Source organism: Ceratosolen solmsi, unplaced genomic scaffold (assembly GCF_000503995.2).
Source record: "Ceratosolen solmsi marchali unplaced genomic scaffold, CerSol_1.0 scaffold26, whole genome shotgun sequence".
NCBI classification, from domain to species: Eukaryota; Metazoa; Arthropoda; class Insecta; order Hymenoptera; family Agaonidae; genus Ceratosolen; species Ceratosolen solmsi.
Genome location: NW_011948442.1, coordinates 154,398 through 181,151, shown reverse-complemented (window position 1 = coordinate 181,151; position 26,754 = coordinate 154,398). Strand labels below are relative to the sequence as shown.

Sequence of the window (26,754 nt, the reverse complement as noted above, 5' to 3'; positions counted from 1 at the left end):
TATGAATTATAATTATAATTTAAAAAAAACTTTAAGATGTATTTAATAGATATTTGTCGCACATTACAAAATAAATAACATAAATTTCAATGTCTCCATTTTTAATTATTTGTATGCATTGTAGTATATAACTAATACAAATAAGTTGAATATTATAAATAGTCATTCAATTAGGATACAAAATATAGATTAGAGGATGGAATAGAATAGTATTTAATGAATTTCAAAAAGTATTTTAATTCTTAATAAAATTATGTATAAGAATAATGTTAAATTCATATTATATTTTCCATGTAAATTAATATTTTTATTAAGTAGATTCCTGAGTTCTGCAATATTCAAAAACATTACTCTGTTAAAAAAATATTTATAATTTTATTTGGAATAGTTTTTTAAATCACCAAACCCTCCACCTCCCGGACTTTCGAGTATAAAAACATCCTGAAAAGATTAAAAAATATAAATATAAATAATGAAAATCTTATTTAATATTAGTAACATATTTTATTGACAATAAAAAAAAATATCCAAAACCGTATTTATTACCCCAGGATTTACTGTTATCGCAGTTTTTGAACCCAAATTGATAATCGCTTTATTATCTATTCGTTTAAGAGTATTTCTACCGCGAGCTCCAGGATGTCCACCTTCTAATCCTGAAGGGCAATAAACTCTTCTTTCAGTTAATACAGAAAGCATCATTGGCACACTAAGAAAAAATACAAACAGATATAGTTTTCTTTAGGATTAGTTTAAGTTTTTTGTTTCGCAACACAAAATAAAATGTTGATTTAGTATTCAATTTTATATATTTATAACATTTTTTTTATTAAAATATTAATCAATCAGAATTTGATGTGTTCGATTTGTACGTACGGTTATTGCCAATAACACATCTGACAAAAGAACATCGAAAATTTGTCGTTTTAGATTTCGGAAATTTCTTGCTCACAATCATCTAGCAATAGTGTCATAAAACATCTGACAAAACAAGATGATAAACTCAGGAAAACTCAACTCATTAGGCATCTGTATGACTTCGCTCGGCTCGGTAACTAAATTCAAAGCGGTATGTACTGAGCTCCCTTCCCTCTGTCCACAAGTTGTCATACTGTCGCCAAATGCTTCAGAGGAAACGTGAGCTCTTCTTGCTGTGAAGACCAAGAGACGACTACGCCTTAATTGACTATGAATCCTCTAGAGGTGCTACTCTCGCTCTGTAAGCAAGGAACACTGATTGGACAGAAAATAAGGGAAGGGATTCAAGTGAAGTTCATGACCAGCAAATGTTTTTAATAGGCACATTTCCAATATTCAAACACTCGATACAGTACTTATTCAATTATAAAGTGCAGATCCGATCACAACGTAGTTCAAGACAAAGGTTGTTACAAATCCTAAAGGACAGAAGACATATTCCCTTATCGGAGTCCGAAGACAAGTATCCAGTGGCAGTCCTCTTGAAGAAGGAGCGGAAAGTTCCTCTACTAAGTCTACTATTGGTCTTCGTAAGTAGTATCATTACTATAATAATCAACTAACATCTAAGATTCAGAGAATCTGTCATTGAAAAACAACCAAGGAAGAAGAGGCTCTCATCAGAGAGACAGTGCGAAATAATTCCAAACGCGTCGCCAAGTTCGCGCCAGCTGATGCGCGTCTTATCGGCAAACTCTCACTTTAGTTCAAAGTCTGACGATTATGAATCCACAGCGTACCATTCAATGCTCATAGCAGACGCAACACGTAGCAGTATCCTTCACGAGGTAGCAGCCCTTCAAACTTTTACTTCCATCTGAATTTATTGCAGTGCGCAAACATCAAGACAAGGTACGCTTGCTACGATACGAGTATATTATCAAGTAATAACAGTTACATGTGTCGCGCACCATTACAACCATAACCTCAACTACGCATTTGCTCACACGAACAGCGCTAGTGTCGACGAATCAAACTTCGCGCCATTCTGCGCTCATATTCGAACCATCACGCTGCATTAGAGGAGTGTACGTTTGCCATCGCAAACGTATTAATCCACCACAAGAGTTATTTCAATAATTAATAATAGTAATACTACAAGCCCTGTAATCGAATAAATAACAGAATAAAGAACATATACACCAGCCATATTTATATTGAGTTATTATAATATCCCTTCCACGGTGACCTTTAATCGCTCACACAACTCCGTGGTCTCTGAGTTGTTAACAGCATCCATTTGTATCCTTCGAACCGGTCTTGGTAAAACAAGCCGGAACGGCGAGTACATTTTGTACAGTATGTGTTTATAAATAATATTTAGTATAATGCATTGATTTATATTTCTCGAATCGAGTTCGAAGCATCGAATGTATTTAATTTTCTGACTCTAACTGCCAACTTTAATATTTCAGTTTATTTGTCGCCCGCCTTAGCGATGTTTAGGTAAGGAAATAAGTGGAAGGGCTGTATATATGTACAGTGGTGGTCAAGATAATGCTTTTAAGGCAGACGACGTCAAGACACATACGCTTCTTACAAAAAACGTCAAAGAACAATGTTGTACACAAATAATAAAGGGCAAGGAAAAAGGATGAAAAGGTTTGTCGTGACCTTCTCATGATAAGTGCAAGATAGGTTCACAATACATACTCTCGGCAGAGCCAAGAAAAATGAAGAAGGAAACAGTGGTGCACAGAGGACCACACAAAACAGTACCTAGAAAGTACCACACGAGGCAAAATCTGCAAACCACTACAAGGTACCATCAAGAGCACAAAATCTGCAGAACCTACAAGGTAAAAGTTCCGTTCCTACTAATGATAATTATATTCAAGATGCCTCACGAGGCAACAGCTGCAGAACCTACACAGTAAACAATAATCTCAGAGTAGAGTAACACTCAAGCTACCACCACGTGTCACTACACGAAGAAGCACTGAGATAAAAAAACCTTGAATAGGATCGATACTCTAGCTATGTGGTAGAGAGGTCATGACTGCGGAAAACCACTTGAATAGCATGTAATGTAAGTCGATCTCGATGCAACAGAATCTGATTTAATTTATTTTAAGAGATGACAGCGCAAATTCTTGGTATAGTTACTGGATAATACTTCGAAAATTCTCTCGTTTATGCGTATATAGTATAGTATTCTAGGTAAAAGATAATTTTATAAAGTTTTTCATTAAATAATCATTCTCCATTTTCTACATGTATGATTTAAAGATTTAGGATTCATTACACAAGAATAACAGTTATAAATCTTACCCAATCCCATAAGTAAGATTATTCCACTCAGCCAAAGCATTTAAATTTCAATAAATTTGATAAATTTTAAATTTAAAGAAAGATGCGTATTTCGCACATTTTTTTGTGTTTTGAATTCATTGAGTCGGACTTACAAAGAGGAGAGGTCGAGAGGGCTTACGATGTATTATTTAGAATTTGAGAAATTTTGTGTGTTAAATGTCTTGGCTTTTATTTTAAAATACTCTCTGTAAAAATAAAACCCACGAAATTTAGATGTTAATTATCTTTCGGATATTAATAGGTTTCGATATTTTCAAGTGCTATATTTCTTCACAGAAAGGTTAAATTTACCTTCAAAAATAACGAATGTAACGTCTTCCCATTTCTTTTAAATACGAATTAAAATATGTAGCCCATAAATGTCTCTTGTCGACATTTTTTACACATGTAGTAAGAATACCGAATGAATTTTTAATAGTTATTTTCACAAGAAAAGAGTATACAGATGATTTCCAATAAACATTATTTACATTATATAAAATATAATTATTGACAAGCGACGAAGAAAAGAAAATATGTATGTATACATACATACGCGCGTGTGTGTGCGCAGATATACATATATTATAAAAATGGAAATACAAAAAGTGGATATTACATATATATTTTATATACAAAGTAGTCGGCCTTCCATAATCACCGTTGTAAAAAAAAATTAAAATAATGTTGAATGCAAAATAATTTTTAAAAACAAATTAAATTAGCTATCTATAAAACTGTTATTATTTTTTAGTACAACTAAGTTTTTTTAGTTGACTATATAATAGATATTAGCGATTCATAAGCATCGAGAAGAAATGAAAATCAGGAAATAATCAAGATTTCATTTTAAAATATTCACATTTATACCATATCTTAGTATTTATGCAATAACATTTATGATATACAATAATTTATGGCATGAAAAGAAATATTTATTTTTATAATTTGTATAAATATTTAAAAAAAAATATATTATACATAAGGTAAATAATGTTTATTAGAAATCATCTGTATACTCTTTTCTTGTGAAAATAACTATTAAGAACTCGAAGTACTGAATTACTCATTGAAAAAATTATTGGTATGTTTTGTACGGGATTTTTAATAACCCGCTGGAAGTTATGTTCATTTGCAATTACCATTTTATCAATTATTTGTATAGTATGGTAATATAATAGAAAGTCTAAATAAAGCTCTAAAGTCCACACGCAAAACTATTGTTAAGTGAATGATGTATTTAATATTAAATACAACGAAATATACTCAGTTATAATTCAAAGAGTATTGAAAAGTACTAAATAAAAATCAATATATTAGTAAGAGAAAAGAGTGATAGTTAGATTTTGTATCGAGACATTACGTTAAGTTTAAGATATCAAATATTTCATATCTTTATAATAAAGAAGAAGGTAATAAATAAAACTATTAACTCATAAAGTAGTAGTAGTAAAATACTAGTAACTCATAAAGTATGCGTGATCTTCCATATGTCTTATACATCCACCACTTGAGACTGTTGATTAAAAGTATATTAGTACGCTGTTATGAGTTAATTATAATACGGTGACAGTTAAAACGGTCTAACTTTTATGTTTTCGAGAATAAATCGAGTATTGATAGTATCTTTAAAATTGTATTTGATAAAAACATTTTTCTTACCTACATAATTTTAATATTTTTTTTATTAATTTATAAAACAAATTCTTATTTGTGTTAATTATTATATGTTAATATAATATTGAATTAGAAATACATTTTATTAATATAACAAGTACTGTACAATTTTTAATTTTTTAAAGTATCTTACCGGAACATCATTATGCGTATAACTCCATCACCACCTTGATAAATGCCTTTACCGCCACTTCCTGTACGTAGGGAAAATCTATGCAATATTACAGGATATCGAACTTCTAAAATTTCAGGATCAGTAATTCTTGTATTGGTCATGTGTGTATGAATACCGCTCCTACCATTCCAAGTTGGTCCCTAATTGTGATAAAAGAATTTTAAAAATATGATATGATTCTTAAATCATTCTTAATATTTATATAGTAATTTTTTAAAGACATTTGATTTTATCTTTTATAAATTCCCTTGAATATATATTATGTTAACTTATGTTTACTAAATTATAGTGATGAAACTGACAGAGCGAAGACATTTTTTTTAAATCAGCTCTTTAATTAATATTAATATAAGGACTAAAAAATAATTATCAGGTAAATTATAAATTGCTTACTAAATAATAAAATACTTACGGCTCCACTACCGCCAGCAATAGTTTCGTAGTAACTCCATTCGTCAGTTCCGAGGGTAATATTATTCATACAACCTTGGGATGATGCACATGCTCCGAATGCAGAAAGAATTACATCGACAATACGTTGAGAAGTAAGTACATTACCACCTACGACAGCTGCTTCTTCAGATGGATCAAGAAGCGATCCTTGCGGTATTATTACTTTCACAGGTGTTAAACAACCCTATATTTTTAGATATTTATTTCGTATTATTATGTTATAAATTTATTTTGGAGCAATGTATTATTGAGTTAAATATTATATCATAATAATATATTAATTTAATATTTAAGTTTTTGGAACTTCACAAATGAAATTGTTAGATTTTTAAAAAAATAAATAAACCAATGGATAACAAAAAATTACTGCACTAAACAAATATATTTATTTTCATATTATTAATAGGATTTCGTATTATATTGTATATTACAGAAACTAATAATAATTATAAATAAAACTTGATAATAAAATAAAATAGTACAATATATTGAAAATTGTATAAATTGTTATATTACACATATAATTTTCTTAAAAATGTAATATAATATCAACAAATTATTTAATGTGTAATAATAAATATTTGTAGATTTACTTGATTAAGAGGAATATCATATCCAACGATACTCCTCAAACTGTATAGCAAAGCTGATAAAGTGATGGCACGAGGTGCATTACAATTTCCCCAAACTTGATATCCAGTTCCTCTATTTTAAAGAAAAAATACATAATTCAATATATAATTTTATTATTTATCTACTAGTAATATATGAAAAGAAAAACTCATGGTATTAAATCAATGATATTAAAAATTTCACAACAAATATATGCTTACGCTAATTCAATAATTTATATTATCTTTCATAAAGCATCGATGTCAGCTTATTCAATACTAAGGTACTACTAATTTATAATTGTATGCAAAACAATAACGATTTCACGCATGTATTTATTTATATTTAGATCAGCATTTTCTTTCACTCTTTGTGCCTGGGATCAGACTTTAAACCTCCTTATGATGGTGGGTGGAGGCTTGCTGGCAAGTGGAAGGGGCAATGCAATTATTCAATATTGTCTTTTGTGCTTATAGTCTTTACTTTTATTAAATGTAATAAGTAATGAGTAGTTAATAATCTATTAATATTAGAATGAGTGTATGATATAGTGAATATATTAGTGTTTCTTCAGTAGTGGTGGTGAGGATGAGTCTGTGCGTGTGTTCTTGATAGGCTGGAGGGTGATTCCCCTTTTTCGTGAGTTGAGTAGTCGTGGTGGGGAACTCGTGATGGTAGGGGAAGCAAGTTAGTGCCGTCTTGGACAAGCCGACGAGGGGTGAGCTGTAGTGTGCGAAGTGGTGGGAGAACGGCCGTGTGACGTCACAGCTTGTATCCGTGAGCTCCAAGGTAGTGGTGATATTGGTGCACGTTCGTGTGCTCGATGCGAATGTAACTCGCGGTGTAGAGATAAAGGTAAGAACGAGCGTCGGCGTTACTTACATGCGGGCGTAAACCGCGGAGTAAGGTAATATGCAAGAACGAGCGTCGGCGTTGCTTGCATGTGGTGGCGAGAACTGCGTGGTGAGGTAATGTGCAACTGACTTAAAACTGTTGTAATCCGTAACACTTTATTATATTATACTTCAAATCATAGTAATTATTTCTTATTTAATAAAGACATGATAGTATAAATTTCATATATTTATTTTATTGTGAATGCTCATCAAATAATAAAAAGTGTGATTCAAAGTTAATGTGTGTTAAAAAAAATATAAATACTTTTAAAAGTATTTACTATTTAAAACTATGATTTAATTTTGGTAATTTACATTTATTTACATTACTAATTATTCGGGATTGAAGCAGTCTCACGAATTTAAAATTGGGAAAGATACAAGTTCTCGGACACTCTTGTTTATAAACACGTTTCGGCGAATTCGAGAATTTTCCTACGCCTTAAATTCAAATGGTTTACAATATTTCCCCATAGCAACGCCGATGAAACTTCTAAAACCTTCCAAAGCTGTGTCCTTCAACGCTACTGGAACATTTCAGAGCTTCCTGTTTTGACGTCACTAAGATTTTTGGCATAGCAACAGGCATCGGCGCTGTTGCCGGCGTCGCAAGCTGCTACGCGAATCGCCACGCACCGTGGCTCACTGTAATTCTACCATTCGCTCAATCATCTGTTATTACTAACTAGTGTACTTTCAATCTATCTAGTATCAGTTATCACTTACGACTACGAAATTTAGCCGCAAGCCTGACAATCGACCTACAATATATGTGTGCATTATTAACAGAATATGCAATAACAATTTAGTTGTTATTAAATGTACTAACAACAAGTAGTTGTTAGTAAATTATTAACAAGAAGCCATTGGAATTGTAATCAATAAAATGCGCCAGCCACTCAACCAAGCAGCATACCCTGTCGGTAGTTCATAAGGTACATCCATTTCATTATTTGTACAAGCGAGTCACTCACGCTCGAACTACGTTTCATATGGAGTCTGCCAAAAGTGACGCAACGCTCTCTCAGTGCCTTCTTGCCGAAGAACGTTCGTAATCTCTCCAGTCCGTTTCAATTACAATTGTCAAGGTCAGACTGCAGTTTATCAAATAGTCGACTATAACTACATTTTACCAAGTCCTTCCGTACTTGAAGGCTTATCATTTATCGTTCTTGCGTGTGACTAGCTCTCCAATAGTCCCATACTCCCTTTGGAGTATGGTCGATTTACGAAGAACTACCACAGAGACTACCGTATTTTCTTCTTTTAAGTATGCTTACTCTCCCTACTAATCACTATTGATTACCATTACCATCTTCCCATGATCATTGATGAGTGTGGTCGATTTCTCATGCTGATCTTTACAACATCAGCATAGACCAGTATTCAACATGCACACTAATCTCCACAACAGCAACGACATCGCCACCACTACAAGACGTAATTTTACCACAGCAATAGAATTATTACCTCTCTCTCTCTCTCACTTGAAGCAACCATAAAACTGCATTATAATTATTCATAAACCAGAATAAATAATGTCTTAATTTAAAATATACATTATACAGTATTTTCAGCCTTTCCACTTATGCCTTTTCCTCTTAATCGTTACGGGAAGAGACGAATCCACTGAACAATTGATTTGGCAGTTCGAGCTACAGAACAACCCCTCAATTTCGAACACTAATATTGACTTATTTCAGAAATAAAATTTAAAATTAATAATAAACTAATAAACTAATATATAAATGAAACTGAATATTTAATACTCAAAAAAATAAAATAAAAAATAAAACTTACGTGAAGTCACAAATAGCTTCTCCTTTTTTAATATCTATCTCTAATTTTAACCTAATCTCACTTCCATCGTCTAAATAATCAGATGCCGTAATAATATTACAATTCTTCTTTTTTATAAGATTCTGACCAACACGTCTTAACATATCTCGAACTGCTAATTCCGCATTATCCTGTATGTGTTTCATATATGCTTGTACGACATCAAGACTGTATGTATCTATTAATTCATTCATTAATTCAATTCCCTAAAAGTTTGAAGTTTTTGAGTGTGTATCATTTATTTTATAGAATATCAGAAAATTTAAAAAAAAATTGAAAAGGATATTATAAAATATTTATAAATCTTAATACATAATCTTTGAACAGAAGTCAAAATAATGTAATGTAAAATAATATAATATAAAACGAGAAAATTGGTAAATTACCTTTAAATTAGCTGCAATTTGTGCTTTAAGGTCGTTCAAATTATCTGAAATATTCCTTGTTCCAGAACTTCCAGGTATTTTATTTGGGGCCATTAATTCATTTGTTAATTCTGTTTCTCGGAAAACGCCTTTATGTACTAATAGGAAGCTTTTAAATGTAGCTCCTTCCTACAAATAGAATTTTATAAGCAGTAATATTAAATATTTTCAAATAACGTTTCTTTTTAACAATTCTAAATTTAATAATAATTACTATAAAAGTTATAAAAATTGAATTATATAATTTAAAAAATATACTTGTGTCAACGTTGTTGAATTAGGGGGCATAGATCCAGGAGTTATACCTCCAATATCAGCATGATGGCCTCTACTTGCAACGAAAAAAACCGGTTTTGACATATCTCTATATTTAAAACAAAAATATATAATTAATTTATAATATAAACAAAATCAAACTATTTAAAGACTTAGTATTTTCATAAACAAACGATAATAATTTCTTAAAATGCGAACATTAAGAATAGTTATATATTTTTTTAATTATAAATTAAATTAGTAGTATTTATGGATCATTCAGTGACAGTAAAATATTAATTAGTAAATAATGAAAATATTATAATTTGTATTTGTTTCTAAAAGATAAAATAATACTATAGTTTCATTATTTAATAAAAATAATAATGTATTTACAATATACAGTAAATGATATAACTTTATAAAAAATCAATACAATACCAATAATAAATTTACTTATAAAACACTGGTGTTATTACTGTGAGATCGGGTAAATGTGAACCACCACTTGAAGGATGATTTGAGAGTATTGAGTCACCTCGATTGAAGGAACCGTTAAAAACTTTTATTTGATATTTTACTGTTTCTTGCATTGCACCTAAATGTACAGGAATATGTGGTGCATTTGAAACCAATCCGCCATCAGGACCAAAAATTGCACAAGAAAAATCTAAGCGTTCTTTAATGTTTGTTGATACTGAAGTTCTTTGTAAAATCCTGCAGATAAATCAATTTAGTGATTCTATACATGTAAGTATTATTTTAAATTCAAAATATTTTTTCTATTAAATTAGTATTTATTTTAGTTGTTTCATATTTTAAAAAATTTAAAAGGAAATTACTTATGAAGAAATATTATACAAGTTTCAGTAATATTTAGTAATATTAATATTTTTAATATAGCATAGATAAATGAAAATTTTATTTAAAATACTCCAAATACATATGATGCTATTCTTCTACTGGTTTTGGGTAGTTTTGTATACACAGATTGTAGATACTTTAAGCATTACCAATGTTACTCGAACTTTTCAACACAAACTAACAAAAATTCTTCATACTATCAGAACAATAACAAATATAAGGATACAGTTCTTTATAGATAACTGAATTTTCAAAATACCATGTGCTGTCAATACTTAAAGCATTATACAAATTTCTTTTATTATTTTTATCAGTTTTCGTATCAATATTATTTAAAATCAGTTATGCATAAATGAAGTATAATGAAAATTAAAATAGACAAAATCAAATGGTAACTAGTGGAAACGGAAAAGTTTCTTAAATATAATAATAGTGAATGTAGATACACAATTGGTTTCTTCAAGTTGATGAAATAAAGAACTTTTAATAGTATCGGTCGAAACCATTTCCATGAAAAACTGCAGTAATCTCGTAATTCTCTTGAAATGCATATCCGTCATATTCGTCGCAAAAATGATTTTATTGCCGTTCTACATACACGTGTGTCTGTGTGTAATTTAATAAAATAGTGTTTAAAAATTTCAACAATAACATCAGCGTTAAGTAGCTGAGTGATAATTATGTTCAGTATAAATTGTAATTTATTAGGAATAATTAATGCTGGCTACTTTGACCTTGAAAAAGTAAAGGCACTAAATAGGAAGGCACATTTGCAATAAACTTCTTACACAGTTGACCCATGGCAGATGGTGTTCAGTTAAAAATTTTATTCCACTCTTATTTTATAATATTCAGTTATAAAAACTATAATTAATTTTTAGTTCTTTGGCATTCAAGACTGACGTTTCACATTAGATTTTTATCAGAGGTAACGTGTAAAAACTCTATTAAATATTAAATGAACATTTGTATTATTAAATTCATATAATATGTAATCTATATTTATCTATATATCTAATTATTACATTATTATAAACTATATATCTATATAATATTTTTACACGAAAGATATAAACATGGTAGCTGAAAGAAAACTCTTTAAAGTAATAACAGTAATAAATAATAAATAATAATATTAAATTTTATAAGTAAATTATATATTTTTATGATAAATAAATACACATATAAAAATGCATGATTATATATAAATATATTATACAGAGATTTGCAGAATAAACAATATTTGTAGAGAAAAAGAAATTTTTTTAAGGTGATGTGTGTATGACATTTTATATTAATAATTAACAATATTGAGATGAAATAAGAAAATAAAATCTATAGGAAAAATGATAAGTATAAGTAAAAAATAAAACTTCAAACCTTGAATTAATGTTGTATATCAGAAATTAATAAAAGTCACTGTTTTAATTTATAATAAATTTAAAAAGCTGGCTTATTGAGTAATAAAATTGCTTGAAACCGATAAATAACAATATTTAATATAGCTTACTACATTATCTCTACACTGTCTCTATGATAATATTACTCTAATTTAAAATAATTAAGAAAAGTGTACAAATGTAAATTCAAAAATAAAAATAAAAACATAAACGCAATAACATAATCAACATTAATTAATAATTTTCATTATTGTTCAACTCTAAATTCTTAAGCAATTGTACTTAAAATTAATAACAATTGATTATTTTTTTCAATGTAAAATACTTTAGAAAATATTTTTGTAAATATTATGTATTTTATATACAAAATTGTATCTGAATTAGGTAAATTAGAAATATTATGACATAAATTAATCAATAATCATAAAATATTATAATCATGTAGTATCTTATCAACAAATTAGAAAGTTAAATTATAAAACAATTCATAATGAAAGTAATAGAAATAGGAATAATTATAAGAGATATTAAATTTGTATCAAAATTAGTAATGAAATAATATTATATATAATAAATAATGTTTTTATTGAAGTTGAAGGGTTAAAATAATGTCAAAAACTAAAAGATATAAAGCAATTTAAAAAGTGTATAATTTTGCAAAAATTTTAAACAAGAGTATAAATGTAAACATTATTTATATAAGTTTTATTAAAAAATATATTTAAATATTTAAACGAAATTTAAGTATTTTCATAAATCACTTTTTAAATATTAAGTCATATTTGCACTTTAAATAAAATCTTTGTAAAACTTACAACAATAAGAAGAGCTTCCCTACTGTTAGCAGAAAGAATTGTGTAATGAAATATAAAAAAATAAATAACTTTTATTGATATAGATAAAATTTATATTTTCAATTCTATTTTAATTTTAATTTCAGAATATATTATAATTGGCCTGTAGTGCAGATAACTAAATGTATTAGTTAAAGTATGTCTTATAACACATACAAAATTATTAAAATTAATCGCCAACTAAATTTATGAAAAGAATACCATTTAAACCGTGGTATTAAAAAAACTTTATGAAATATTTGAAAAATATTTTTAACTGTAAATAACATAATGCAATATTGAAAAAAGATTTTATAAAATAAAATATTAAATTAAATAAATATTATGACATGCTATACTGCTCAATTTTGAAAATGACATAAATATATATATACTTAAATATACAATTATACTAATAAGCATATTCATAGTACTATAATTGTAATGGTGTGCATTATTAATGCCTTTATGTAACGAAACATTTAATTAATAACGAAACGAAGTTCCAAACCTATAGTGTATATTTATTCAATGGGCAGTGTATTGTTTCTATTTTATTTCCATTTTTAAGAAACACTACATAATACTATTTATTTGTCGTCGAATTGAATTATAAATATTAGTATATTTAAATAACCATTGAAAAATTTCTCATGGGAAATATTTCTATACGTTTTACTTTGCAAAAATATATGCACAATATATAAAAATATTTTATTAACTCACATACATACTTGCAATTAATTTGTTAGAAATAATAAGACGTACCTGTATGTACCTATACAATAAAGAAGTATTTTTTATTAGAAACTTTATAGTTGTAATTATTAAAAATATTTATTTATAATTACGCATTATTACATGATTATATAATCCCTTGGAATTGATCTACTAATGAATATATTTTGAATACAGCAAATTGTATAATAAAACTAGTATTTGTTAACGCTTTTAAATGAATTTAAAAAAATTCAATTTATGGAAATTTAAATAAAATGTGTATACTTTTTCCTTATTAAATTAACATAATAAGAATTAATTTAGAAAATATGAAAAGTAGAGTGATGTTTAAAATTTTTTTAAATAAATATAAAATACAAACCTGCCCATTTGTTCAGCAATGCTCATAAATCTATGTGAAAATATGCTAAGATGAATCATATCAAGATCTGTAGTAATTTTTGATTTTAGGATGGATCCAATTTTAATTTTAAGATCTCCACGCAAAGTAATTGTGGTAGAACAATCAGGTTCTATTAAAATTGTATTTAAATTATCTATAATAATAGCCGGACCATCTATTATTTGACCAGGAGAGAGTGATTTTAAATCATATATATCTGTTTTATAATAGCCGTCTTGAAAATAGACAGTCGTTTGCTGTGAATATAAATACAAAATGCATATTATATACATGCAAAGTAATAAATAATGGAAAACATTTCTATGTCCGATTTTTGTAAATACACAATAAATTTGGAAATAACATATAATTAAAAATTCCTTAAAAATATGTATGTGAATTATGCAGTATATTTTTTTATCATTTTACAAATCCTTTGAATCAAGTTCTTATAATACTAATCATATACATAAGTTATTTATAACTTATAGTTATTAATTATATATAATTTATATATTATGAAAATAATAACTTTTTATCTAATTAAAATATTTCATTGTAAATGTTTAATTCTTCATTTATATATAAAATAAGAAAATATAACTAAATTTAAAAATACAAGATTATTTGAAAATTAAAAAATTAGTAATTTTCAAAAAGAAAACTAAAATAAAAGTGAATTTCATGAATTTGTTAGACAAGCAGTAATTAATATATATGAATTTATAAAATATATAAGTAAAACATTATATAGTTTATATTTCCTAGTGACTATAATTTCAATTAGCATAATTGTAAACTGTCTTTGACTGGGAGTGTAAATAAAAATTATAAATCTATTTTTTATCTATACATTTCAAATTCATATTGTTTTATATACAATTTTCAATGAATTAATATCATTAGAATTATCAAATTTACAGATTATTTTATTTGTTTTTATCCATTTATACATCAGTCTACAAATCTAAATTTTCAAAAATAATATAGTCATGCAAATAATATTAAAATTATTTAAAATTTTTATACATATTAAAAATAAATTTTAAAATTATGGATAATCATTCTTAAAATAATTTTAATGCGTACCTTTTTTACTTTGGCATGGTCACTACATAATATTAATGGCTCATCAAAATTTTCAGTTTTACCTACTCCTCGAACTCTTATATCATTGATTAAAATTTTTCGATTTGTCATTGTAAATCCAAATTCTTTTTGGTACCTTAAAATTTTTTTATACTTAAGTTTATATATACACATACATAAGACTTTTTATTTATACATATAAAGATAGGAAGACTAAATTTAGAATGAAAAATATATTACACATTTATTTAAGTATATTATATTTTTATAAAATTATCTATAGATAATTCTTTAATAAAGGAAATAAAATTTGTATTTTACATTAATATTTCTCATCTAATTTAAAAATCTATTATATTATAAATAATTTTTAAATAATTTATTCAATAAAAGAAAATTATTGAATATATAAAATTAGTATTACTTATAGCATTACCTTTCCAAAAATGGTAATGCAAAATCACCGTGCTTCATACAAATTACATTTGAATTTTTTTGAAGATTTGGTGAACACATTAACGCACAGTTGGTTCCTTCATATCTCAAATGCAAAAAACATTCAGTATGAATTTTTTCTTTTGAAAAACCTTGTGCATGAAGTCTTGTAATTACTTTTTCTTCTAATAAATTAAATTTTTCATCTAAACGATGAAAAGATTCTAAAATGATAAAATAATAAAACACGTGTGCAATAAAATTATTTCAAATATAATTGCAAACATATTTCATTATTAAAAGTATTAAATATTAACATAAAATGTTTCAACTTCATTTCAATTTATTGTTTCTTTATTAAAATAGTGATATTCAAATTTTGTTAAAATATACTTTGTATAAAAAATAAATTAAGTAATTGCATTTACATAATTGTTTGAACAATAGGCATAATTAATGTTTTCTCAAATTTAAAACAGTTATAATAATACAATAAAACAATAAATTTAGACTTTTTAAATACTAATAACCAATATATATTTTTTTACAATATAGAATTATAGAAGTATTTATTATACGAGATTTATAATAATGAGAATATAGTAAAATCATAAGTAGCATTTACTTAATCATTAGATCAATTCACTATAAGATAAAGTAGAAATAATATATTAGAATTTTGATTTTTTAATTAATATAATTTTCAATAATATATTAAAGAAACATATTAAAATAGTCTGGTCGTTTTAAAAGTATAATTTATATTTAATAAAGATACATTATTAATAAACTAAAATTTTAGATACAAATAATATTTTTGAATAAATAAAATCGAAGAATGTTCAATCATTTTTTAAAATATATTTAATCGCGATTAAATAGCTTTAATACATTGCTATTAAATAATTTAAAACACAAATAAATTATAGTTTGTAGTAGTTTGTTATTAGATATTTAACATTATTTGACGATATATTAGATAATTTTTCATATTATAGTTTATTCACTTATTTAACAAATATATAGAGTTTAGAACTAAATATAAAATAAAAATATTATAAAAATAAAAAAATAATAAAAAATTTATCAGTCTTCCGAGTGAATATTTTATTTCACTCCAATTGATCGGTTTTTAATATAAATATAGTTATAAGTTATACCTTCATTATAAATTTCGTTACTAGGTTCTTGAACTTCTTCAACAATATTAGCTAGTGCCATTCCATAAGCAGATAAAATACCGGCATATTTGTGAACGAAAACTAGCTTTATACCCAATGAACGAGCTATTGCGCACGCATGTTGCCCTCCGGCACCTCCAAAACATGCTAATACGTGGCGAGAAGTATCATATCCCTTTGCCTATTTTTCAAATTTAATGATACGATAAGAATACAAATGATTTCCAGTGAAATGATATATTATATTTAACGATGATTTATAATATTAATATTTTATAATGTTGTATTATATACATGTATTGATAATATACTTTTGTACACATGTGATTTTGTTTTTTTTTTTAGAAATAACTTAATCAATTGCAAACAAATATTTAATAATTTATTACATTTAATTGTATACCAAATATTACATCTATGTTATAATTGAATATCTAAATTCTTGTAATTAATTTATAAATGTCGTTTAGTTTTTCTTAATCTCATAATATGTAAATAGATTAAAATTATATATATTTTTTTAAAAATTTCTTTTTCAATGTACATTTTAAGAAATATTAATAACATAGTATGGTATTTTTATTATTATTATTATAAACGTATTTTTCTTATATTTCTGTACCTGAGTTATAGCTCTTATTGGACGACACATAGCTTCATTTGCAACTTGTATAAAACCCAATGCTACTTCTTCAATAGACATATTTTTTTCTAATTTACCTTGTTCATGAAGATATTCATTTATCTACGAGAAAAACTTTACGAATATAACATATTCAAAATAATATTACAATCATTTTATTTATAAATATTTTTGGTTAAACGTATTTTGTTTCGTTATGCAAATGTGTTCATCATGATAAATTATACTATTTTAAAATGATTTTAAAACAGAAAAATAATATTGAGCAGCTAATAAACTAAATTTTTTAAATTTTATTTAATAATTGTTTTAACGATCATACTTCTTGTGTTAATTTATTGAAGGCTGTAATAGTGTTAGGTTTATCAAGTGGTTCAGTTTCAGAATTTCCAAAAATTTTTGGAAAAAATTCTGGCAACAATCTTCCAAGAACTAAATTTGCATCTGTGAGAGTAAGTGGTCCATTTTTTTTATAACAAGTTGGGCCAGGATCAGCACCAGCGCTATCAGGTCCAACATTAAACAAACCTGATCTGAAGAATAGTATTGATCCACCACCTGCTGCAATCGTATTTATATCAAGCTGTTCAAGAAATAAGATAAATTATGAAATGTTTTAATGAATCATTTTTTCGAATTTATTAATAATTATTTTAGGGTGATTAGATTATAAATAATAAATGCAATTGTTTAGTTTAAGTGATTCTTCTTTTTTTTAAATTATTTAAAAATATATCATATAGTATAAACAATACGTTATATATTTTTGGACTTCATATACTACATATTTGTAACAAATGAATTTTAATTTTACTTACAAGAATATTACAAATCTAAAAAAATATTATTCAGGAAATTGAATGGATGAAAAACAATTAAAATTCTATATCTCATAACCGGCTTAAAATAGTTATTTTCACAGATTGAATAAAATTATATTATGCTTATGATCAACTAAACAGTAGTTATGCATTTACGTTATGTCGAAGTTTATATATGCAATCAAAACGTTTTTTTCGGTCATATAGTTTATGGTGTAGTGAAGTATTGAATATTAATAATCTGATGTGTCAATTTTAAACTCGAATAAAAATATGAGACGATTTTTTTAAATTTCAGTATCTTTTAAATATAAATTGAATTTTATAAAATTCCTTATTTTATATTTCTGGTTAATATAATTTATTTAATAAAATTACACATCAACAATCTAATAGTTGCTCAATTTTTCACAATTAAAAAAAAAATAAGTTTCGACAAATAAAGTTTCGAAAAATAGAGGTTGATCAAAGTTTTAAATATTAAAAAAATGAGTATATGTAAACAATATGCTTTGGTAGTGAAATAAATAAATTAACTAAATCTAATATCCAATAATTGTCTTTTATATTAAATAATCCATATGGAATTTAAAAAAATTATATTTTATTAATCTGATAGAATAACGTAAAAAATGTTATCTATTTTAGTTCATATAAATTGATCGATGATTCATTTAATAAATCAAAATAATTATCAATAATTTATTTGAAAGTATATTTTCTATATAATAATTAACAAATAAATTTTATTAAAACATAATATTTTCTATTGAAAATGAATTGTGCAAAGTGAATAATTAGACCTCTTCGAAAAGAAATTAGAAAAAGAATAAAAAAAATATAACAAGGTTTCATTAATTGATGAATCGGTATTTAGTAGTAGAATAAATCAAACATAAATTGTTCAGATTTATTAATTTGGCACATTCTCTTTGACGTATGTTGACTATTTATCTACATAAAGCATATATTTTAATAAAAAATCAGTACGAATCGGAAAGTTCATAGTTTCTTTGACGTAATAATTGTTTTTATTTTATTTACTACAATTTGTTTTAAATTTTCTAATAAATCAATCGATCTATTTATTAACTATTTTTATTGATATTATAAACTGGTTTTTCAAAAAATATAGTATAAATAATTTTTTTAATAACTATATACTAAATGTAACAAAAGAAAGCATTAATAAATTATTTTTTATATTAAGTAATGATATCTAATTTTATGATTAATAAAAATACGGAATCTACAGAATGTGAGTAGAAATAATGAAAATAAACTTCTTATTTAATAAATATATGAAAGTATTAAAAAATCGAAAGTTATAAATAACTCATAGAAATTTCTATAAATTATTCAATATTCTTTAACCAAATTGTTATTAAATTTCAACATTTAGAAAATACCTGTTTCTATTATTTAAAGAATTTTTTATTTATATGTATATTTTCACAATTAAAAACAGTTGTCTTTATACAAAAATGAATCTTTTTTATTCCTATAAACTAAATTATTTTATTATGAATTACGATTATATATTATTGATACAACAAAAAGAAAATAAGTAGAAGTTAACTTTTACATTTTTTCAAATAATAAACATCTTGGATACATAAAATTATTAATACTAAATTCAATGTTTTTAATTAAAAATAAAATAAAAATAACAAATAATAATAAATAATAACTTTAAGATATTTTATTAAAATATGATTATGATTATGATTAAATAAAATCTATTAATTATGTTTACCTGTGGTCCTTGGGTAGTAACTCCAGCAGTTGTGCTTTCACAAATATGTTCATAAGTACCTCCATATCGACTGATATCGGTTGAAGTGCCACCCATATCAAAACCTATAACAGGTAATTCAGTTTCTTTTTGAAATGTAGTCATTGCATATCCGACTACACCTCCTGCCGGTCCAGAAAGTATAGCTCTTGATCCATTAAATCTATGAAAAATATATAAAAAATAAAATTTTATAAATATTAGTAATCTTGAATATTTGAAACTAAAAAATTACATTTATTGTTTCTTTTCATGTGTATGATGCATTTTTTATATTACTTAATACTTGATATTGCAATATGTTTTTTAAGTAACAAATAACATTTGTTGCATTGAAAATAATTCAGTATTAATGTGAAAATTTATGAAATTTATGAAATTTATGAAAGCATAATAATACCATCAAAATTATTTTAACACATAAACTAAATATATGTTAAATTCTTATAAAACTTTTTATACAATTTTTATTTTGATTAAATATTAATGTATTAAATAAATTTATCTTAAATTAATATATTATGTAGTACTGTGCTGACCACAAAATTATAAAATTTTCTGAACATTATTTATTTAAAATGTTAATTTTGTTTAATTTGATTTATACATGGCAATATTTACTAAACAAATATAATTAAATAAAATTAATAAAGCTTATACAATTTAATTTACTTATTACTAACACATGTACCGATACATGATGTGCGTATACAAATTTAAGTTAATTAATTTTTTTAATGTATATAAATAATATATGTGAATCTACTTGTCTATGCATAGATTTTAAAATACATTTATTATTGTTTAGCTTTAAAATATTTTTAATCAAACTTATATTTTTATTTATATCACTTAATTTGGATACGTAAAATATTTTTAATCAAACTTATATTTTTATTTATATCACTTAATTTGGATACGTAAAATATTTTTAATCAAACTTATATTTTTATTTATATTATTGAGTAATGTAAATACGTTTACAAATAAAATGTATCTTCATTTGAATCAATTATTAAATCAGATTATGAGCATTGCACTATTATCATAATATTTTAGATTAAATGTAAAAGAAAAATTATATTGAAAAACTTACGAATTCATAGGAGTTAATCCACCATCACTTTGCATGAAAAGGACATTAACTCCACCAAGTTTATTTTTGAAACCTTTGGAGAAGTTCTGCATCAAAAGTATTTAAATAAAATTGATTAACGATTGTAAAAAACTTGATACAAAAATATTTTACTTTTAAATAGCTTTTTATATGAGGCGTTAAATAGGCATCAGTGCATGTTGTAAAACCACGAGGTACAATTTTACACATGGGCATTACTTTGTGCGATAAAGAAACTTGCTCGAATCCTGCTTCTTCAGCTAGTTCACCGATTTGAATTTCGTGATCAGCATAACTATTAAAATAAATTTTCTATTTATATTTGAACTTTAAGTTGCAAGTATTTATTAGAATAGAAAAATGACAAAAATTTAACTTCTCACATATGACTGTGCATTAAAACTACTGCTAAGCTTTCTATCCCACTGCTCTTGAGTTTTCTTAAATCTTGTTTTAACTTTTCTTTATTTAAATCATCAACAATAAAAAAATCCTCCCCGGTTGAAGTTTTAATTATCTTCCAAGAATTTTTAAACAATTTACACTTTGTTAATAAAGCAGGTACAACTCTAACGTCCACTTCTACTACTTCTGAATAAAGAACATCTGGCATTACGATTTCCTATAATTTATTATTATTCAGTATGATTGTTATCGATAACAATTTTAATATAAAATAGAAAATGAGAGAATTACAATTTATTAAAAAATACATTTTACATAATCGAAACAAATTCATTTTCGTTAGATTACTTAAAAATTAAATTAAATTAAATATAACAGAATTAACTAAATAATGACTAAATATAAAATAAACTAAAATATGAAATAATCTAATCAAGTCTTTTTTAATTCCTTAAATGTATGTTAGTTGAGATATAACAGTATTTTTACAAGATCAAAAATATTCGGTCTCGCTTGATTTCCAATATATAATAAGTCTTTGAAGCCTTTATTTATTAAAAGTGCCGTTTTTGCCCCTTTCCTCTCCAATAAAGCATTAGTTGCTAACGTTGTTCCCATTCGAATCCATCCAATTTGTGAAGTATCTATTTCACCAATTATTGATATTCTATTTTCCTAATTAAAATATTTAAAAAAATAATTACTTAACTAGCTTTTTTGATTTTCATAAAAGTATATAAAATTATTATTTATACTAATACAATATCATATAATTTGTACTGAAATTATTAAATTTATGGCTTTATGTATTATTCTAATAACGAATTATAAAAAAAATAATAGCGCAATTTAAAATAAAATGTTAGTTAGGTTTTAAAAAATTATGTATACCTCTTCTAAAATACGGCGGATGCCTTCACGTGGAGCATCATCGTAATTTACTGGATCTTCCGATAACAGCTTCATTACTTTAATTTTCCCACCAGGACATTTTGCATATATGTCTGTAAAGGTACCGCCTCGATCAATAGCAAAATAAAAACGATTATCTTCCATTCTATTCATAAAATCATTTATAGAAAATTAAATATTTTTAACAGTGTTTTTTGTAAAAATTGAAAATATGTTAACATTGATTTTTTAATAAAAAAATTTGTAACACAGTAATCAGTTAATGATGTCTCAATTGATTATATATTTTTACGAAAAGTAAACTGAATTAGATATTAGATTAGATATTAGATGACCTTATTTTTAGTATGGGTTTTAATATATTTTGTTTTTTATACACATTTTTAAACACGTTTTACTGCTCTTCCAATTACAGTAAATATTCAAGGTACTCTATATTGAAAACTTTGTAATATTTTCATTAATTACAATATTTTTATGAAGGAATACTTCTTGATAACAAATATTCACTTAAATTAGCTTATTGCTTTAAAATATCCAAGCGTATGTTGATTGTGCGGTAATTCAATTTTAAAAATTCAAACACTTAAAATTTAAATACTGTTGTACATGGGTTAATATTATATTAATATATACATAAGTTTTGATACATATTTAAATAGTTTTTTTCTATAATATATTTTTATAGAATAAATAATGTGTAACAGATTAAATGATAATCATGTATACATTTTTACAAATCGATATGAGTATAGTAAGTACAAAATGTTCTGGAATAAAAGAACTAAATAATCAAACTTTAAATTTTGTTTTATAAATTCTCTCGAATCGTAAAAACAAAAATATTCCCAGTTTCTTATAACTGATTCATATCATGTACATAAAGAATATTTACTTTTATATAAAGTTTTGTTTGATGCTTAATGATTTCCAATAATTTGCGCATTATTTTAAAAATTTTCAATTTTTTTATTCAATTTTTATTTTAAAAATTCATTTTTATTTTATGTTGGGCTTAGTTTTTAAATTTAAGACTTCTATTAGCTAATAATTTGAAACATAAACATTCACTAGACAAGTTTACTGTGAAATCTTATATGTTGTTTAAAAACCTTCTTAAATATAAATTTTTGGCTTACAAACATTCATTCATTTTTGAGTCATTTTTTATTAAAATTATTTTAAATTTATAAATATATAATTTTTGTATGAAAAGTAATACGATACTACGTTAGATAAACATTATAATAGTATTAATAATTATAGTTTAAGAGTATATTTAAACGAAAAATGTTCTTTTAAATCTACAAAATCTGTTTTAAGATTTTCTTTTTTCATTAAAGATAAGTACTATTTCAGTAAAGATAATATATAAGTGAGATATGATTATAAAAAATGAAGATTGCGAATTAAGACAAAAGAACAAAATACTCGATAGTATAAAAAAAATAAAATAAAATAATGCAAATTAATATTTTGTATACCATTTTTTATAATTTCTTTTATAGCATATTTTAATATTCTAAATATTAAAATACAATTTGAAAATACAGTATAGTTTTTCAAAAATATTTAACTATCTCCTTGTATGATGAACCTTAAAAATGTTAAAAAAATTTTTTTGTAAAAAGTTTCACATTTGGGACACCTGAAAGTGAAATATTTCCTGAATAAAAATTGAAAGGTCTTGTAAAGTATTTTCTTTTTTGATGATTAATAAATTATCAAATAAGGCAAAATAAGTAAATTAAATATATATTACAATTGGCTGTAGAAATTGTAACCAAGTTCAATATTACAAATTGTAATAAAGTATATGCATAAAATTAATATTAAAATAAACTTTAAAACACAAGATTGATTATACCTTGCATATCATTCATTCATTTCATTATCCACTGTAATAGGAATATTGTTATCTTATTTTGGTCTCTATAAAATATCCTATTAATATTGTTAATATAAAAAATAATACAATAAGAGCTTTTACCATAGATACAAATCTTTACTTACAACAAAAAATTTTGAATTTTCAATTTTATGAACAAACTCTTCCATTTTAGGTACATTTATGTGTACATAGGTAGATAAATATAGCGATCATATTACTGCTTATATAAGGCCTTTATAGCTTTATATTATTAATGATAGTATTAAAATATATTTAAATGAAAATTGTCATATAAAAATGAAATATAAAAACAGAAATTCAATCAAAAAATTAAAATTTTAATTTAATTTTAATACAGTAATATATACTAAAATATATATTTACAATATCGATTAAAATAGACTATATAAAACAATAATTAAATTGTTTCTTTATCTATAAAAGAAAAGACATTTTATACATTTAATTTAATTTATAATTTATATTATTTTTATTTAATTTATATTATAATTTAATTTAATTTAATTTTAATACAGTAATATATACTAAAATATCAAGTAAATCTTAAAAGGTATATATTAAAATCTAATATAATAAATTTCTTAAAGAATAACAATTAAGAAAATGTAATAATTTTTTAAAAACAGCCTGTAAATAATAAATGGAAAACTCAACATTAAAAAATTAATTCTATCATGTTATAAAAAAGAAAATTAAATAGAAGTCAAAAACAAATATCATATTAATTTCATTTATAAGAACGACGTAAATTTAGATAAAAGAGTAGACATCCTTCATTTTAAATTACAAAACATGTTTGTACTTAAGTATATGTATGTATTTCAGTACATACAAATGAGAAATACAAAAAATATTTCTATGAATAAGTTTTAATTTATTGACCTTCTATTTCCATGTTCCTGTCTTATTATCAATGTTCTTTCTTGTATTAACGTTCTTTTTTCCCTCACTTATTATCGTTTCATGTAGTTACTATATTTACAATTTTTATAATTTATAAGAACACCAATTTATAAACTTTATTGAATTTTATATAACTTTAACCATTACAATGACTTATCAACCTTAAAATAATGATGACATAATAATCCTCATACATTATATGTTATAACAAAATTAATGAAAATATTTAGACAGTGACCAATAAGTAAATAAATTGTAATACGAAAATGTTATTTTTTTGCTAAGTGTTAGGTAGCAATATTGTAATAATACATTAAACCTTAGTTTATATATTATTAAAAACAATAATTAAAATAATAACTCCATGAAATAATTAATGATACATTTTAAGAATTTATGCTATTTTTCATTATATTATCTTTTTTTAAATAATTTCCTAAAATATTCTTAAGAAATAAAAAATTTACGTAGTTAAATATACATATTTATTTTTTATGACTTTGGAATAAAATATTTATCGAAATTTGATTTTACAAAAGAAAATTCATAAAATAATTTAATTTAATACGTGTCAAAATATATTTTTTATGTGTACAAACTTTTCATCTTTTAATGTTAAAAAATTAACATTAGTATATAAATTAACATAAAGTAAATATTTATTTTAATTTTATAAATGAAGGAAAGAGAAAGAGAGAGAGAGAGAGAGAGAATCAATTACATTTGCATATATAGTTTTTATTTATATTTGAATCACACTCCATTACTTTCTCAAAATTTTTTAAATTAACAATAATCCATAATATTAATTTATATTTTTTAATATAAAGGTTGTACTTATTTGTATACACTTCTTAAAAATATTAATGAAATTTATGTTTGATTTGTTAATAATTATATTCATCTTTACACTTCATATATATTACACTTCTATAAATAAAATAATGGTTATATAATAATACATTTAGATTTAATTTTATTACAGTACATGAACATTTCAATAAATTTTTTAAATAAATAATGGATAATTTGAAATTCATCATATATTTCACAAATAAAACAACTGTGAACATTGATATAAGTAAATTTCGTAAAATTTTTAATAAAATTTACTTTATATAAATAAAATATATTTAAATAGATATGATAGAAATAAAGTTTGTATAACCAAATAAGAGTCTTATACAAAATGATTTCTTTTTAAAATAAGTTTAACAAATTTACAAATAATTTTCAATTGTTTTGTATTATTTTTAAATACTGATTGTATTAATAATTAATAAGTACTACATACCTAATTATTTCTTATAAAAATAAATTATATTTTACAAATGGTGTCGGATGATTTTAGTTCTAATCTTATCAATCAATGTTGTCGATTTATTTTTTTTCAGATTGAAAAGTTTCTAACAGTCACGAGTAAAAAATTCCGTTGTAAAAATATTTTTTGTAACAAGTATCAACCGGAAATTAAAATGAAAATCATAAAGCAATGTTAACACAAAAAGTTCTATAATTATATTTACTTTTGCACTATTCTTGTTTTATGGGCACGTAGTCGAAAAAGAAAATTCAGTAACAAATTATATAAACAATAAAAATATATATGGTTCTACTTAATTATGCATTCACCACCACATTTTATGGATATTTTAAACCTTACAAAGTTAAATAAGAATTGTGAAATAATGAAATTTTTGAACATAGATGTTTTATTGA

General features: G+C 24.2%; 1 protein-coding gene across 1 annotated transcript; it reads right to left on the bottom strand.

Annotated features, from left to right (window-relative positions):
- Positions 1-310: 310 nt before the first annotated feature.
- On the bottom strand, positions 311-22,373 carry LOC105365817 (5-oxoprolinase). The gene is made up of 22 exons (XM_011504075.1): positions 22,200-22,373; positions 21,798-21,983; positions 21,287-21,525; positions 21,036-21,198; positions 20,883-20,968; positions 19,748-19,949; positions 17,493-17,753; positions 17,150-17,272; positions 16,507-16,708; positions 15,348-15,570; positions 14,912-15,047; positions 13,802-14,079; positions 10,059-10,319; positions 9,606-9,711; positions 9,309-9,476; positions 8,884-9,128; positions 6,169-6,280; positions 5,535-5,759; positions 5,081-5,262; positions 547-709; positions 407-441; positions 311-329 (listed from the first exon to the last, which is right to left on the bottom strand). Exons 1-22 carry the CDS (start codon positions 22,371-22,373, stop codon positions 311-313), a joined length of 3,789 nt encoding a protein of 1,262 aa, XP_011502377.1.
- Between the last annotated feature and the right edge of the window lie 4,381 nt (positions 22,374-26,754).